Genomic DNA, 15,859 nt, shown 5'->3' on the forward strand with positions numbered 1-15,859 from the left:
CCTAAAACCTACCCTGCCCTGTCCTAAAAACTACCCCGACCTCCACCCTACCCTAAACCTTAAAACTAACCCTGTCCTAAAAAGTCCTCAACCCTGTCCTAAAAAGTGTCCGACCCCCTGCCCACACCCTTAACCCTAAAACATACACTGCCCTGTCCTAAAAACTACCCTCACTCCACCCTAAACCTTTCCCCATCTTGTCCTAAAAACTACCTGACCTCCACACAGCCCTGAACCCTAAAACCTATCCCACCCTGTCCTAAAAATTACCTGACCCCACCCTAAACCCTAAATCCTACACTGCCCAGTCCTCAAAACCACCCCGACTCACCGCCCCACCATAAACCCTAAAGGATACCCTGTCCTGTCCTAAAACCTACCCCATCCTAAAAACTACCTCGACCGCCACCCTAGACCTTACCCTGTTCTAAAATCTACCCCATTCTGTCCTAAAGACTACCCCTACTCCCCACTCCAGCCCTAAACCCTAAAACCTACCCTGTCCTAAAAACTACCCCACCCTGTCCTAAAAACTACCCGTCCCCTTGCCCACGCCCTGCATCCTAAAACCTACACTGCCCTGTCCTAAAAACTACCCCCAGCCCACCCTAAACATTACCCCACCCTTTCCTAAAAACTACCTCACCGCAACCCCGTCCTGAACCCTAAAGCCTAGCCCACCCTGTCCTAAAAACTACCAGACCCCATCTTAAACCCTAAATCCTACCCTGCCCAGTCCTAAAAACTACCCGATCCCCCACCATAAAAACTAAAGGATATCCGGCCCTGTCCTAAAATCTTCCCCGACCTAATAATTACCTCAACCCCCCCACCCTAAACCCTAAAATTTACCCTGTTCTAAAATCTACCCTACTCTGTCCTAAAAAATACCGATCCCCCCCATAAAACCTAAAGGATATCCGGCCCTGTCCTAAAACCTATCCCAACCTACAAATTACCTCAACCCCCCACACTAAACCCTAAAACTTACCCAGTTCTAAAATCTACCCTACTCTGTCCTAAAAACTACCCGACCCCACCACCCTAAACCCTAAAACCTACCCTACCCTGTCTGAAAACGTACTCTGCCCTGTCATAAAAAATACCCTGACTCCCCACTCCAGCCCTAAACCCTAAAAACCCCCACCCTGACCTGAACCCTAAAATCTACCCCACCCTGCAATAAAAACTACCTGACCCCCCACCCTAAACCCTAAATCCCACTATGCCCTGTCCTAAAAATGACCCCACCCCTTGCCCTAAACCCGAAAAGCTACCCTGCCCTGTCCTAAAATTACCCGGACCCCCACCCCACCCTAAACCCTTAAACCTACCCTGTCCTTAAAACTCCCTCACCCTGTTCTAAAAACTACCCCAACCACCTGCCCTGCCCTAAAACCATCCTATCCTGTCCTAAAAACTACCCTTATCCCTGCCCTAAACCCTAAAATCTACCCTGTCCTAAAAACTCCCCCATTCTGTCCTAAAAACTACCACGACCCCCAGCTCCTGCACTAAAACCTACCCTGCCCTGTCCTAAAAACTACCCCGACCCCTGCCCCGCCCTAAACCCTAAAACCTACCCTAACCTAAAAACTCCCCCACCCTTTCCTAAAAACGACCCCGACCCCACATCCCAACCCTAAAATCTACCCCATCCTGTCCTTAAAAACCCCCCGACCGGCCCTAGCCCCACTTACCGGCCCCCACACTTCTCTTCTGGCTGTTCCTCCAGTGTGCCTGAATCACACAAATGCATGGTGCCTTAAACACGTGTTTGCGTGGTTCTGGCACATGAGTGGTTCAGGGCAAGCGTGGTAACGCTTGCATGCTTACAACCTGTGTGGCTCAAGGTGCATCGTAAAGCCCGTTTTCCCCTTGTGCTGAGTGATTCCACAGGAATCAAGAAACTCATTTCCACAGAAATTAACTGGGAGCCATTGTCACTAACTAATTTTAAGGAAAACCTTTCTTTAGAAAATACATAATTAAAGAATTTAAGAATGTTGGTCATGGTAGGGGAGGCAAAAGAAATTCTATGCCAATCCATTTGTTATAATAGTACACTAAAACCACAGCATATCACGAGGTTTCATGTAGCTTGTACATTAGACCTACAAAATCTACACCTTCTTTTTGCCAGGGTTGCCCAGGGAGAGGGACAGGTGAAAGAGGACAGGCACACACTTTCAATATTTTGTCTGGTTCTCTACATAACTGACACTCTTGAACAGACATTTCTACATCACGGTCCATGGCTGACTTTTAATAGTTCATTCTGTTTTCTTTTAGTAAGCGTCATACTGAGATGTCCTTCATGGGCCAAAGCAATTAGATATGGTCTCAATTGAATGGGGACCATCAACAAATCATTTCTTAGAAATACTTCATGTTCAGTTTACAACTTATACTTTACTTTATAACATGGCCTGAGGTTCACATCTAACCCCTTCTCTATGGGCCAGTTCTTCACAATGAGAGCAGATAGCTCAGAATATTCTGAATCAGCAATTATAATCATCCACCCAGTTCTACATCAAGAACTTTCACAAAAGGCAACATCCAACAAAACTGCCACATTGTCATCACTTTCATACTGCTCATGAACAGCAGGCACAATCTCACAAGGCAAAGGAGATAAGGCACATTGGATTTACCTGGAATATGCTTGATGTCAAAAATATATTCAGCAATTTACATGTCATTTTCATAATGTGAGGAGATACACTGTCCTAACAGCTCACACTCAATGACAGGGTACTTTGCTTCTGAATCCTTCAACTTCTGAGAAGTGAAGGTGATGAGGTGACTCTCATCCTGCGCAATCTGGCTAAGGACAGGCCCAATACCTACTTGCTTAGCATCATCAGGCACTACAAGAAGCAAGGATTTGTGGAAAATCTTCAAGGATGGTGACCCTTGCAGTTTTGCATTCAAGATGGGCATACTGTCAGGGCACTTCTTGCCCCACACAAAGTCAATATATTAATTAAAAAGATGGCACACGGGTTCCAACTTTTCAGTGCAATTATTAATTAATTTAGAGTAAAACTTGCACAATCCTAAAAAGAATAGCACTCTGTCTTTGATGGTCGGCTGTCGTGATAGACTTTACATACAGCCAATAAAACAAGCAGAGCCCTCATAGAGAGCAAGTTAATCAGGACTCTGGAAATAAAGATAGAGCAGGTGTCTCCAACCAGTTCACCATGAGCTAGCTCGCAGAAACCTTCAGAGTAGCTCCCAGCCTTGAGTTCATTTTTAACCTAAGAACTGCAACAAATAAGTGCTGCATTTTTCTTGTAAAGTTAAATAAAGGCTGCATTTATTATGCATTATTATCAGGCTGCAAATAGCAGAGCCTTATAATGAGCTGTGGTTTGCTCAGTTTTATGACCCTGGTGAGCCACAGATGTTCAATATTGGATTTTAAGAACAAAATGGTGTTTCTGAATGCTTTTAACTGAGAGAAAATTAAAGTGAAGAGTCATCTTAAGTATTAAGTTAACTCTTCATTTTAATGTTCTCCCATGTCAAAGTGTTGCATTTACAACCAGCAAGAATCTTGCTCCCAGTGGCTGGTGTACATAGTGTCATATTTATAACAAAAAAACACAGTCATTTTTTTCAGTGGTATAAATTTAAAGTGGAGAAAAATGTTTCTATAAAATATTAAGTCTTAATGTTTTTCTCTACTTTCAATTAAGCCAATTAAGTCTTAAAATTTTATGACGCATGTTTCTCACTTTAAATGTCTCCTATTTGATCAAATGTCTCTGTTGTATTTGTTATAAATATGGCAGCATGTCTACATGCCACTGGAAGCAAAATGCCTGCTGTTTGTAAATGCAACACTTTGACATGAGTGAAAATTAAAATAAGGAGTCTTATGGTATGCATGTAAATATACAGTTAACTCCAGCTGAATTTTCTTCTATTTCAAAGTGTTGCATTTACACACAGCAGGCATCTTGCTCATAGTGGCTGGAAGACCTGCTGCCATATTTATAACTGAAAAATATAGCTATTTTTTTAATGGGGAACATTTAAAGTGCAGAAAAATATTACATCAAGTGCAGAAAAATGTTGCTTATGAACATTTTTGCAGAACATGTTTCTGCACTTTAAATTTCTCACATTAAAAAAAAGCGGTTGTATGTTTGTGTTGCATGTGTAATGGTGCTGTTTATAGTGAAAGGTGTGTCCTGTGCCACACACACATATGGCAGTGGCTGTCAGTCACCCACAAATATATATCCCATTTATTCACACACATTTTAATGCACCCCCACAGACCACACATTGCCGCACATGACAGCCCTGTCATAGGACCCCTAGTCACAGTATTTTGTTCAAACCATAGTATGGGGCACCATGGACAATAAGTTTAAAGTCAAGGAATCTGGACAGGGGGGTGTCTGGTAACAATGCACAAGTTGCTTGGCCTTCAGTAGCTCACAACGATTTTGAATGACCAGAAGTAGCTGTCATTACCGGAAGGGTTGGAGACCCCTGAGACAAAGACCTCGGATGGAACACATGATCAGGCAGACATGTCACAGCGAAGAAACCGAAGAGGCTCATATCTGATGTACAGCACATATAATAGGCATGAATATTGCATATAAAGACAAACACCGAAATCTGTGTTAATGGAAAATTAGAGAGCATATAGGCCAGACACATGCACGCACAACAAAAACCTATTTATCATGGTGCACTGTTGTCGACTGCAGAAATAGTTATATTGTGTAGTCCAGTGGAAAAGCAAATTTTTATTTGCTAAAAAGTTTTGCCCTGTTTGATCAGTTAGTATGGAACTTTCCGAAAGAAGAGGGTAATCCAGTTTGTTCAATATATGGACTGATTGATTACTTAGTTAAGCAGTTATTAGAGGGTCACTCTTTCACCTTCCTGGTATATTGCAAAAATGGAAGAACATAATGTCAATACATTTCACATACAAGCGGGCTCCACTGCATTCTTTGCACTTTTACAATTGTAGCAAGACTTATGGTACTATTGCTCAATATGTGTTGGTTTATATTAAATTAAATTAAACTATTGGCAGTTGTGGTGATTCCCGTGTTGTCTTTTACCTTTGCCGATCTCCTTTTCCACCTTGTGTGTCAGTGTGCGTGAGACTCTGGTGCTCTGTTTAGAACATTGGGGGATTTGGTGCTTCGGGCGTGGCTGTTGAGGAGAATGCAAAGAAAGCTGCAATAAATTACACTGTGCTCCTTACCGTTAGCATGTGTCATTATTACAGGCGTTTCTAGAGATGATGACAGGATCATTCAGCTGTGCCTTCTCTCACCCACTTTGGTGAGTCTGTTAAGCACTACCTTTTATTCCAATTTGACTGCACAGCACTGGGTCATGCCTGCAGCCCCCTGCTCCTGTGTCTTGTCACTGCTCCTCTACGACTGCTCCTCTTTCTTCGTGAACTGTGGTCCTAGCCTTAGGTCATCTTGCCCATTAGCTGTAATACTCCACAGCCTCACCCTGGGTGGATCTTCTTACGAGTGACACCTCCCACCCTTACTTATCCAGGCCTTGGGGAGGATCTTGAGAAAGGGCATCTTGCCCATGCTCATTTAGTGTTGTGTTCTTGAGGCTCCAGGCATTCACTGTGCATCTATTTCACCTGCTAAAATTTGGCCAAAGTACCACCATTGCGTCCTGTTCAAGATTTTTCTCTAATAATCTTTGCTTGTGCATTGTGTTCAACCCTCGTTCACCATTCGTTGAACTCCAAGATCCTTACATAATTTAACTACAAGTGTGCCAGCACCCCCACCTAAACTCCATTCTTGTGCAACCTGGCTGGGGTAATGCATGCAGCAGCAATGACTGCGCCTTTCCTGGATATTCCTGAAACAGCAAGGGAATGATAGGCCTTATGGATAAGGAGTTTTGAGGTGCACTTGGTTGCCATTGATAAAACACTGTATAACGTCCAGCTGAAGGAACTCCTACTGTATAGCAACTTGGGTGCTGAGTGGAGGCATTTATTTGACAAGAAATCACCAGTTGAGAAGTCAGAAAGAGAAGAAGATTGGCACTTGTACATAGAAGCCAAGAGAAGAATGAGGAATACTTTTATGCTAGCATCAGTACCGTAATGGAGAGTCACAACTTTTATTATAGCTACCAAGCTTCAAGGTAAACAGTTGAGCCATAAGTTGATACATTGTGTATGTTTCCATCAACTTGTGTTTTTGGCAATACGAGCGAAATGATCTGTGATGAATGAGTTAATGTGCACAATATGTGTCAAGGCACAGGAGAAGCTACTATGCAATAAGAAATCACGTCTTGGCAAAGTAATCAGTACCATTAAACGCACCGAACATTCTGTGAAGGGCATGGAAATTCTCAAGAAGACAGATGGATATGACAATAAGATAAATCTTTTCCACCCACATGCACAACCTAGAAGTGAGCATGTCATGAGAAGAAATAAAGTAAGCAATATAAATATTACTTTTGTGGTTCTGGTAGCCAAAAGGAATCTTTCAATAAACGGAGGTAGTGAGTGCCAGAAATGTGGGAAGAAGGATCATTTTGCTAAGGTTAGTCATGCCAACAGTTGTCCAAAAAAGGTATTTGCAGAGAAGAATGATGACGAAGATGAAGATGAAATCAAAGAGAACTTGGTTCACCTTGTCTTGTTGGTCGCCATACTATAAGTGCAACACCTTAAATTAAACAAAGTGTGCTATACAGGTTAATCAACATGACACCATGATCCTAGTGAAGAGTGGGTCACAGATTATCATCATATCCAGAGAAGAGTACAATGACTGGTCAAAAAAAAACTAGTCCGGAATCTAGTCATATCACGCCAGGTGCCTATGGAGAACAGATAATCAGTTTGGAGAGAGTGTTCATAGTTAATTTAACATTTGAAGGGTGGTCTACTTCTACAAAGGAGTATGAAGGTGACCAATGTGGTACAATTTTGGGTTGGATGGAGCAACAGAATCTACACATGCTAATTAATCCATGCAAGATGCCCTACGTTTTCAGTCTGTCAGAAGTTTACCTGAACGATGGCTTGCAAGAACAGAAAGCAATCTTTTCAGAAAAGTTAGGTCAACTTAAGGAATGTCAACATCACATCAAGTTGAAAGACCAAGCTGTGTCAATAAAAAAGAAACTGTGCAATGTTTCATTATCTGCTCATAAGAAATTTGAGATTATACTGGAAAATTAGTTAAAGGAAGGGATGATTAAACCAATCTTAGTATCTTCATGGTTATGAATCGTGGTAGTTGCATAGAAAACTTATGTTGAAGTCGGACTGTGCATTAAATTGAGGCAGCTGAACTGACAAGTGGTAGTTGAAAGTTATACCTTGCCAAACTTGCATGAAATGGTGGCTACCGAGGATAATGCCAAGGTGTTTTTGACACTGGAATTCACTGCCTTTTTCCACAGAGTTCAACTCCATGAGGATTCCCATAATCTTACTTTTTTATCACCCCTAGAGGAACTTACAGAGGTTAAGGCTTTCCGGGATGTGTTTTACAGTGACCAGGAGAATGATTTTGACATTTTACATGAGGTCGTAAAACCTGTCCAAGTGAGCAGTTTGACCCTAAAAAGGAGAAGTACAATTTTTTCAAAGCAGGGTAGAATACTTGGTCCAGCCTGGTCTCTGCAATAGTTCTATGGCAGAGAACAGACTGTATGTAAAGTGTGTGCCTACTTTATTTGTACTGAGGGTACAATCTGCTCTATGTGTATGTGTTTTCCACTTGCTTTAGTTCAATGGTGTGACAAATCTGCCTGCATTACATATCTGCTGACAAGTCTATTGTTTGCTTTAATTGTTCAATAAGATCTCTGACTACATTTTTGTGTACTCTGTGTGGTCTCTGCATGTTGTAATTCTTCTATGTGAGGTCTTTGCCTCTTTATTGATTGATATGCCATATCTACTTACTCAGGTTCCTCAGCTTGTTCAATGTGAGTTCTCTGAATGCTTTATTTGTGCAATGAGAGCTCCCTGCCTCCTTTACTTGTTCTTTATTCCTCCTCTAACTTCCAAACTTGCTCTGTGTAATATTCTTGCCTTTACCTGTGCTAGATTGCCAGTTGCGGATCTTTCTGTCCAAGTCGCACTTCATGGCCTCGATGTCATCCACAGAAGAGGCTCTCCTGACACTGTAGCAGCTCTCACGGGACCTGCTGCGAGTGAGGCTGCAATTGGAGAAGGACATGTCCAAATTCAGCCGGTCCTTCTCATGTCGAGGGGAGGAGTGAGTCACAGGGTCCACAGCCTGCTCTACCTCCTCAGGGTCTTTCTCCTCGAGGTTCAGCAGTGCCTTCTGGTCTTCAAGCTGGAATCCTATGCAGTTGTCCCGTGGAGTCATCTCCTCCATGGCTAATGACTCACTGCTTTGCTTTGAAAAGTCCACTACCACAGCATCAGGGTCCTCCTGGGGTAAGGACTGCTTGCTGGCTGTGAGAGCCAGCAGGGCCGGCAGCTTCAGCTTGAAGGACTTCCCACGACCTGAGGGTGAAAAAAAAAGGAATATGGCTGCTCACAGTATAACAAAAGAGTCTTTCACAGCCTAAGTCACACTAGTCCTAAAGGCACAAGACATATTTCCTACTTAGAACAGTTGGTTCATGAGGCCTCGCTCCTTCATAGAGGACACAAGACAACATCTAAACAAATAAATGCAACTACTTCCCTTGAATTTCAGCACTTATTCCAACTGGGCCAATTGCCACTAGGTATGCAAAATTCAGATATACTAAGTAAGCAAATGTTGTTCTTAACAAAGGTCAATCAAGGCGGTTTTACTTAATTTTCATAGGCAGAATTTTTTTTTACATTTCAACATCAAAAAGATGATACACAAAAAGATGTTCTGTACAAACAAATTGTTTCAGGAACACCATCATCCGCTTAACCTTCAAAGCCAAAGATGCATATGCTCACAACTTTCACTTCTCATAACTACTGACTGTAGATTGCACTTCGAAATCTAAAATAATTTTTATGAAGTACATTGCAAAAATAGGTCATGAGATCAGTAGAAGCGCTAGTGACATCCTGCATTTAAAAAGCATTAGTCACAGCACCACACCCTGCAACCTATGCATCCTGGAACCTCATTTGATTTACTTTTTTCATACATTAAGCACAGCATGTGCATTATGCGTCTTAAGAGAACTCAATTCGGAATATCAATAGAAGGACATTACAATACTTTGATGAGTGTGGTGCCATCTAGCCTTAGAAGGTCAAATCTAAAACTTGATCCAAGTGCCATCATAATTTCAGCTGTATACATGAGTTTCTTTATCATGGTGTCACACAACTGGAACATGCACATATTCACTGCCTTAATTAATATTAATGATAGTAATATTGATAGAAACTGATAACTAGTTTACGTATATTTAGTGTTTGAGGAAATATGTCCAAATAGGTCCAATTTATATTATGGTTACGTGAATACTCCAAACGTAGAGCAACGACTTCTGCCTTCATAAGGCTGTGCTATGAATTTTGGTAGTGTGGGTGAAATCTACACAGTACACTTTTAGTAGAAGAGCAGGTGCATGTGGTATATATCCTGAGAGTGCAAGGGCTCCATTGTACCTGAATTTTGGCTCTCTGCCTTCTGAAAAAGAGTCCATTGTGGTTGTTTGCACTAGGGCCCAACCCCAAACTTGCTACACCACTGTTCACACTGATCAGCCCTGTGAGAAGCTGGCATGGGTAGACAATGGAAGAAGGGCAATATAAGTAGGCACTGATCGGCGGTGTAGGTCATTAGCACTTATGGGTAATGTAAGCAATTGTGATTGGACTCAAGTGTACAAACTTCTTATGGTGAACGGTTTCATAGGGAGAAGTGAAGCTCACTGCTAACACCGGTAGGCAGTGTAAAGAGCAAGCAATGGTGGACAGTGACAAGTTATAAATGGTAGGAGGTATGTGAAACTCAGTCTGCTGAGCATTTCTAGCAGCTGAAATGCATGGGTAATATGAGAGTTATTACTGATGGACAGTATTAGAATTGTGCACTGGTGAGCAGTATGAGAAGCTTGTGCCTGCGGGCTGTGGGCAGCTGACACTAGTGTGCAGTACAAAGAGCTTGCACTGACAGACTCATTGAAGCTAACACTAGTGTGCCATATGAAGAGCTTGCACTGACAGATTGTGGGCAGCAGACACTGGTGTGCAGTATGAAGAGCTTGCACCGGTAGACTGAGAAGTTGACACTAATGCATGGTACGAGGAGCTTGTGTAAGCAGTCTCTAAGAACCTGACACTAGTGCGCATGGTGAAGAGTGTGCACTGCCACAGTTTGGCCAGCTAGCTGACTGCTTCACAGCATGAGGTGCTTTTACAGGGACATTCTGAGAAGCTGACACTAGTATATAATCTACAAGCAGCTTGTCCTGGCAGACTCTGGGAAGCTGATACTGGTGCATGGTACAAGGAGTTTGTACTAGCATGCTGTCGGAAGCTGACATTGGAGTACAGTGTAAGAAGTGTCCAGTGTCAGACAGTGGGAAGCTGGCACTGGTGCACAGTATGAGGAGCTTTCTCTGGCAGACTGTAGAAAGCGGCCAACGGTGCACAGAATGAGAAGCTTTGACAGGCAGACTCTTAGGGCCATATGTACGAACACATTTTCCCATTGACACAGAATGGGAAAAACCCTTTGCTACATCTGGCCCTAAGAAACTGACACTGGCATGCAGTATGAGGAGCTTGCACTGGCAGACTGTGGGAAGCTGACATTGTAGAACAGTATGTGGAGCTTGCACTTGTAGACTGTAGAAAGCTCCAATGGTGCACAGTATGAGGAGCTTCCAGAGTCAGACTGTGGGACGATGACACTGGTGCGCAGCATGAGGAGCTTCCACTGGTAGACTTTAGAAAGCTGTTAAAGGTGTGTAGTATGAGAAGCTTAAACAGGCAGGCTCTGAGAATTCGACATTGATGCACAGGATGACGAGTTTCCAATGTCAGACTGTGGGATACTGACCCTGGTGCACAGCATGAGGAACTTTTGCTGGCAGACTGTAGAAGGCTGCCAATGGTACTCAGTATGAGAAGCTTAGGCAGACAGAGAATCTGACATTGGTGTTCAGTATGAGGAGTTTTTACTGGCAGACTATGAAGCTGACATTGGTGTGCAGAATGAGAAACTTAGAGAGGCAGAAACTGAGAATCTGACACTGGTGTTCAGTTTGAGGAGTTCCTACAGTCTGCCAGTATAAAGCTGACACTGGTGTGCAGCATGCGCAGCTTGCACTGGCAGACTGTGTGAATCGGACATTGGTGTGCAGTATGAGGAGTTTGCACTGGCAGACTAGAAAGCTGCCAAAGGTGCACAGAATGAGAAGTTTAGAGAGGCAGAAACTGAGAATCTGACACTGGTGTGCAATATGAAGAGCTTGCACTGGCAGACTGTGAGAAGCTGACAATGGTGCGCAGTATGTGGGGCTTGCACTGGCAGACTGTAGAAAGCTGCCAAAGGTGCACAGAATGAGAAGCTTAGAGAGACAGAAACTGAGAATCTGACACTGGTGTGCAATATGAAGAGCTTGCACTGGCAGACTGTAGAAAGCTGCCAAAGGTGCACAGAATGAGAAGCTTAGAGAGACAGAAACTGAGAATCTGACACTGGTGTGCAATATGAAGAGCTTGCACTGGCAGACTGTGGGAAGCTGACATTGGTGCGCACTACGAGGAACTTGCACTGGAAAAATGTATGAAGCTGACATTGGTGTGCAGTATGAGGAGCTTGCACTGGCAGACTGTGAGAAGCTGACAATGGTGCGCAGTATGAGGGGCTTGCACTGGCAGACTGTAGAAAGCTGCCAAAGGTGCACAGAATGAGAAGCTTAGAGAGACAGAAACTGAGAAAACTGGGAATCTGACATTGGTTTGCAGTATGAAGAGCTTGCGCTGGCAGACTGTAGGAAGCTGACACTGGAAGACAGTATGAGTAGCTTGTACAGGCAGATTTTGGGAAGATAAGACACATATGTAGTAGAAAGAGCAGGTACTGCTGAAGTTGGACTATATTGGCTGAACTTCTTGCATCAGTTCCAAACCCTAAAGTCTCTCAAGTGCCTAGTGCTAATTTCTCAAAATGTGCTACAAAAGGAACCCCGCTTCTTCACTTGCACACACTAATGAAACGCCCCATGGTTTGATCCCCCTTCCTGAAGGGGGGATATGGCTGGACCGTGAGCCTTAGTGGAGGCCACCCCAAGGGAGCAGAACCCGGACTAGACAAGGTTAAGGGAGGGATAAAATTAAGGCAAGAAAGTGATTGGGCAGGTTAGAGGGATACTAGGTTCAGCCCAGTTGTAAATCTTTCCATAGGAAGGTGGCCCTGGGGCTGGGGGGTATTTAACTGTAGGCATCAGGAAGGGGGCCCTCTTTCTCCTGGGGATGCTGTAGAGGACATAGGTGATGCTGCTGCATGGTGTGAGGTCAGCTGCAAAAGGGGGTGCACAGCAGACCAGTACAGAGGAAGGATGGGAGAGGAGGGAGTGCCCCACAGCATTGAAGTTGATGTGTCCATGGAGGAGGAGGTGGGAACTAGCCGGGTTGTCCCTGGAGGTGAATCATCTCGATGGAAAGAATCTGAACAGTTTGGGGCCTGCTTTGCAGCACCAGCTAAAGCCAAGGTTGGGAGGGGCGGGAGCTGGCCATGGCCCATATGCGGGCACCCATCCTCCAAGGAAATGGACAGTCAAAGGACAAGGGGGAATTACAAATCCGAATTTTGACAGTGACTGGTCATACTTACTCATTGCTGCGCGGGGAGTAGTTAGAGACCAAAGAGAAGGCCAACTGGGGGAGGAGTATTGAGGTCTCAAAAGCAATGAAAACCAAAGAAGCACAAGAAGAGATAAGGTCAGTGACAGGGCATAGTGCCAATAACAAGGCAGGGACCTCCCTCATGCATGCACCAATGCCAGTATGGTTGAATAGCGACGAGAAAGAACCTTATAATAAAGAGAGTACACCAACCCCTGAAACTGGTGACTTGGGTCAGCTGCATAGGGGGCCATGCACCAGACCCGTCCAGAGTAAGGATGGTGAGGAGGGAGTGCCCAACAGTGTTAAAATAAATCTGGCCATGGGGCTGGAGGCAAGAACAAGCAGTGGTAGTCCTGGAGGCAAATAACGTGGCTGGAGAGAGTCATAACAGCTTTGTGGCCACTTTTTGGCAACAGCAAAAGCCAACAGTTGGGAGAGATAGGAGTTGGCCTGGGCCCAGATGCGGGTGTCCACGCCACAAGGAAGGGGACAGTGAAAGTGCAAGGAAGAGTAACAAAGCGGAATTTTTGCAGCAATTGGTCATACTTACGCAATGTCACCAGTGGAGTAGGGTGAGACCAACATAAGGCTAACAAAGGAAGGGGTGGTGGGGGCCTCACAAGCAAAGGAAACTAAAAGGGCACAGGAATAGATGAGGGCAGGTAAAGGAGATAGTGCCAAGAACAATGCAGGGATCTCCCTTGTGCGTGCAGCAATGCCAGTGTGGCTAGTTGGAAAATAGAGAAAATGCTCTAATAAAGAGGGCATGCTAGTGCCAGGAACGAGGAAATAGGAGTGAGATCCCTGAGGCTATGCTATGACTTCTCCAGCAGTGGAAGGGTCAAACTGGAACAAAATATCAGGGGGAGGACAGAGTTCATAGATATTTCCCGGTGGGACTGGAAGCAGATGCTTGCATGGAAGTGAATATGTGGTTGCACTGGAAGTGAAAGGTCACTCAGGTGAGTGAATGCTTACACCAGAGCTGTGAGTCACCTGGGTAGACTGGCAGGCACTGAATGTAGGGCACAGTGCTTGTGACTATGGCAAGGAGGACACAGGCTCACCAATAAAGAAAGAAATGGTGGTTGAAGGATTGCTTGTAATATGAAAATTACCTAATAAACTGCAGCCTCAGTTCTTCCATAAACATGAAATTGGTGTGGTCTGAGTTTGGGATCCGAGTGGTAACCAGGTGGGGGGTGCCGCTACTATGCTCCATGGTTCGGCCCACCCTTCTCAAAGTGGGGGGGGATATGCCTGGGCTGTGGGCCTTACTGGACGCCACCCCTAGGGAGCAGAAGCGCGACTGGACGGGATTAAGGGAGGGATAAAATTAAGAGAAAATTGTGACTGGGCAGGGGAGTGGGATACTGGGTTCAGCCCAGTCGTAAATCTAACCAGGAGAATGTGGCCTTGGGGGTGGAAGGTATTTAACTGCAGGCACCTGTCACAGGGTCCTCGTTCTCCTGGGGATGTTGCAGAGGAAACACATCGACCCTCGAGAAAGCAAGGTTTAGAGATTGAGTTCAACAAAGAGCATCTGTCGCAGAAGCATAAGAAGCTTACAGGAGGTCCTTTTGGTGTCAGAGGCTTGATAAAATGGCAGGTTGCCAGTGGGAATCAGGCCATAAACAGGTGACCACCAGGCCCTAGGGGGTACCTGCAGGCTACCACAATGACCTTGTGGGTTGAACCGGAAGGAAGTAATCAAGGGCAGAACCTGTGGCTCAGAAGAAGTTGATGTGCAGGAGACCGGATCACCTTGCAAGGAATGGTGGTGACGTTCACCCAGGATATCAGACACGTGCCCAGAAGCAAATGTGTGGTTGCACCAGAAGTGAAAAGTCATCCGGTGGGGCTGGAAGAAGATGCTTGCCCAAAATCTGAGTGAATGGTTACACCCGAGGTGATAGGTCACCTGGGCAGACTGGCTGGCACTAAATATAGGGCACAGTGCTTGTGGCGATGATAAGGAGGACACAGGCTTGCCAATAAAGAAAGAAATGGTGGTTGAAGGATTGCTTGTAGGTTAGAAAATCGCAGAATAAACTGTGGCTTCAATTCTTCCATAAACATGAAATGATGTGGTCTGAGGTTGTTAGATCTGGGTGGGTGACCAGGTGGGGGGTGCCACCGCCATGCCCCAGTGTGCAGAGTACTTCATGGTTCAGAACCCTTGTGTCCTTAACGACTTTAGCGAGCCGGTCACCAGCTACAGCAGAGAGACAAAGAGCAGCTGACAGGCAGAAGCTCTGATTACACCACAGCTAACAGAGACTCTTAAAGTAACCCATACTAAGAGTTCCAGCTCTTCAAGGCTTCTGGGACGGACTGAAGATGGCTTGTACTCTTCAGGCGCCAAGACTCCCTTCCCGAAAGGATTATTTCATGTGTTTAGGACAGCCTGTCCAGCTGCTCTGATGGTGAGGCAGAGGCTTTCTTTGAATGACACTGGAAGAATGGCGTAATGAGCAGCGCCGAAACAAGAACCAGAGAAGCACAAATATTATTTGCACGGTTATATGAGATTGAGAGGTGCTTGAAGAGATGGTGCGGGCTTCTAGCAGGAAGCAAGAGGAAAGTGAAACAGCGCCCTGGAGTTTGCAAGGGGATGCAATATTGCGTCCGTCCCTGCTGTGCTCCTCAATACAGAAGATGCCGGACACGCGGGTGTAATGTTGATATTGCCGACACACCTCTGTTCATGATACTGGCTCGTGCATTATTATTCCCTGGCGTCGGGTACATCTTAAGGATTTTAGGGGCCCTGGATCAACCGTATTTTGGGTGCCCCTTTTCGGAACAGCTTTGACTGTATGATCCAATTTCCTTTTTTTCATGTCCTCGCTGGCCAAGTCACCGTCATTGTACAGACACCATGGCCCAAAATCTAAATGCGTTTCCATCTAATTTTAAGGGGTAGTCTAATGTATGTTTTCAATACTGTAATATAGCAACACCTCGCTAATATAATTACAAATAATGTTTGCGACTGACTGTCATTTCTCATATGTGAGGTCCTGCTTTGACCTAAAAGGAACT

At 44.7% G+C, this 15,859-nt stretch overlaps 1 protein-coding gene across 2 annotated transcripts in view; it reads right to left on the reverse strand.

Annotated features, from left to right (window-relative positions):
* The window catches only part of KCNH2 (potassium voltage-gated channel subfamily H member 2), a 1,485,214-nt gene that overhangs the window by 763,723 nt on the left and 705,632 nt on the right, over positions 1-15,859 (reverse strand). For both annotated transcript variants that reach the window (XM_069210759.1, XM_069210762.1), the window contains one exon: positions 8,087-8,521. In XM_069210759.1, coding sequence (XP_069066860.1) covers positions 8,087-8,521 — 435 coding nt within the window. The remainder of the gene's footprint in view (positions 1-8,086; positions 8,522-15,859) is intronic.

This window comes from Pleurodeles waltl, chromosome 10 (assembly GCF_031143425.1).
Source record: "Pleurodeles waltl isolate 20211129_DDA chromosome 10, aPleWal1.hap1.20221129, whole genome shotgun sequence".
Lineage (NCBI taxonomy): Eukaryota > Metazoa > Chordata > Amphibia > Caudata > Salamandridae > Pleurodeles > Pleurodeles waltl.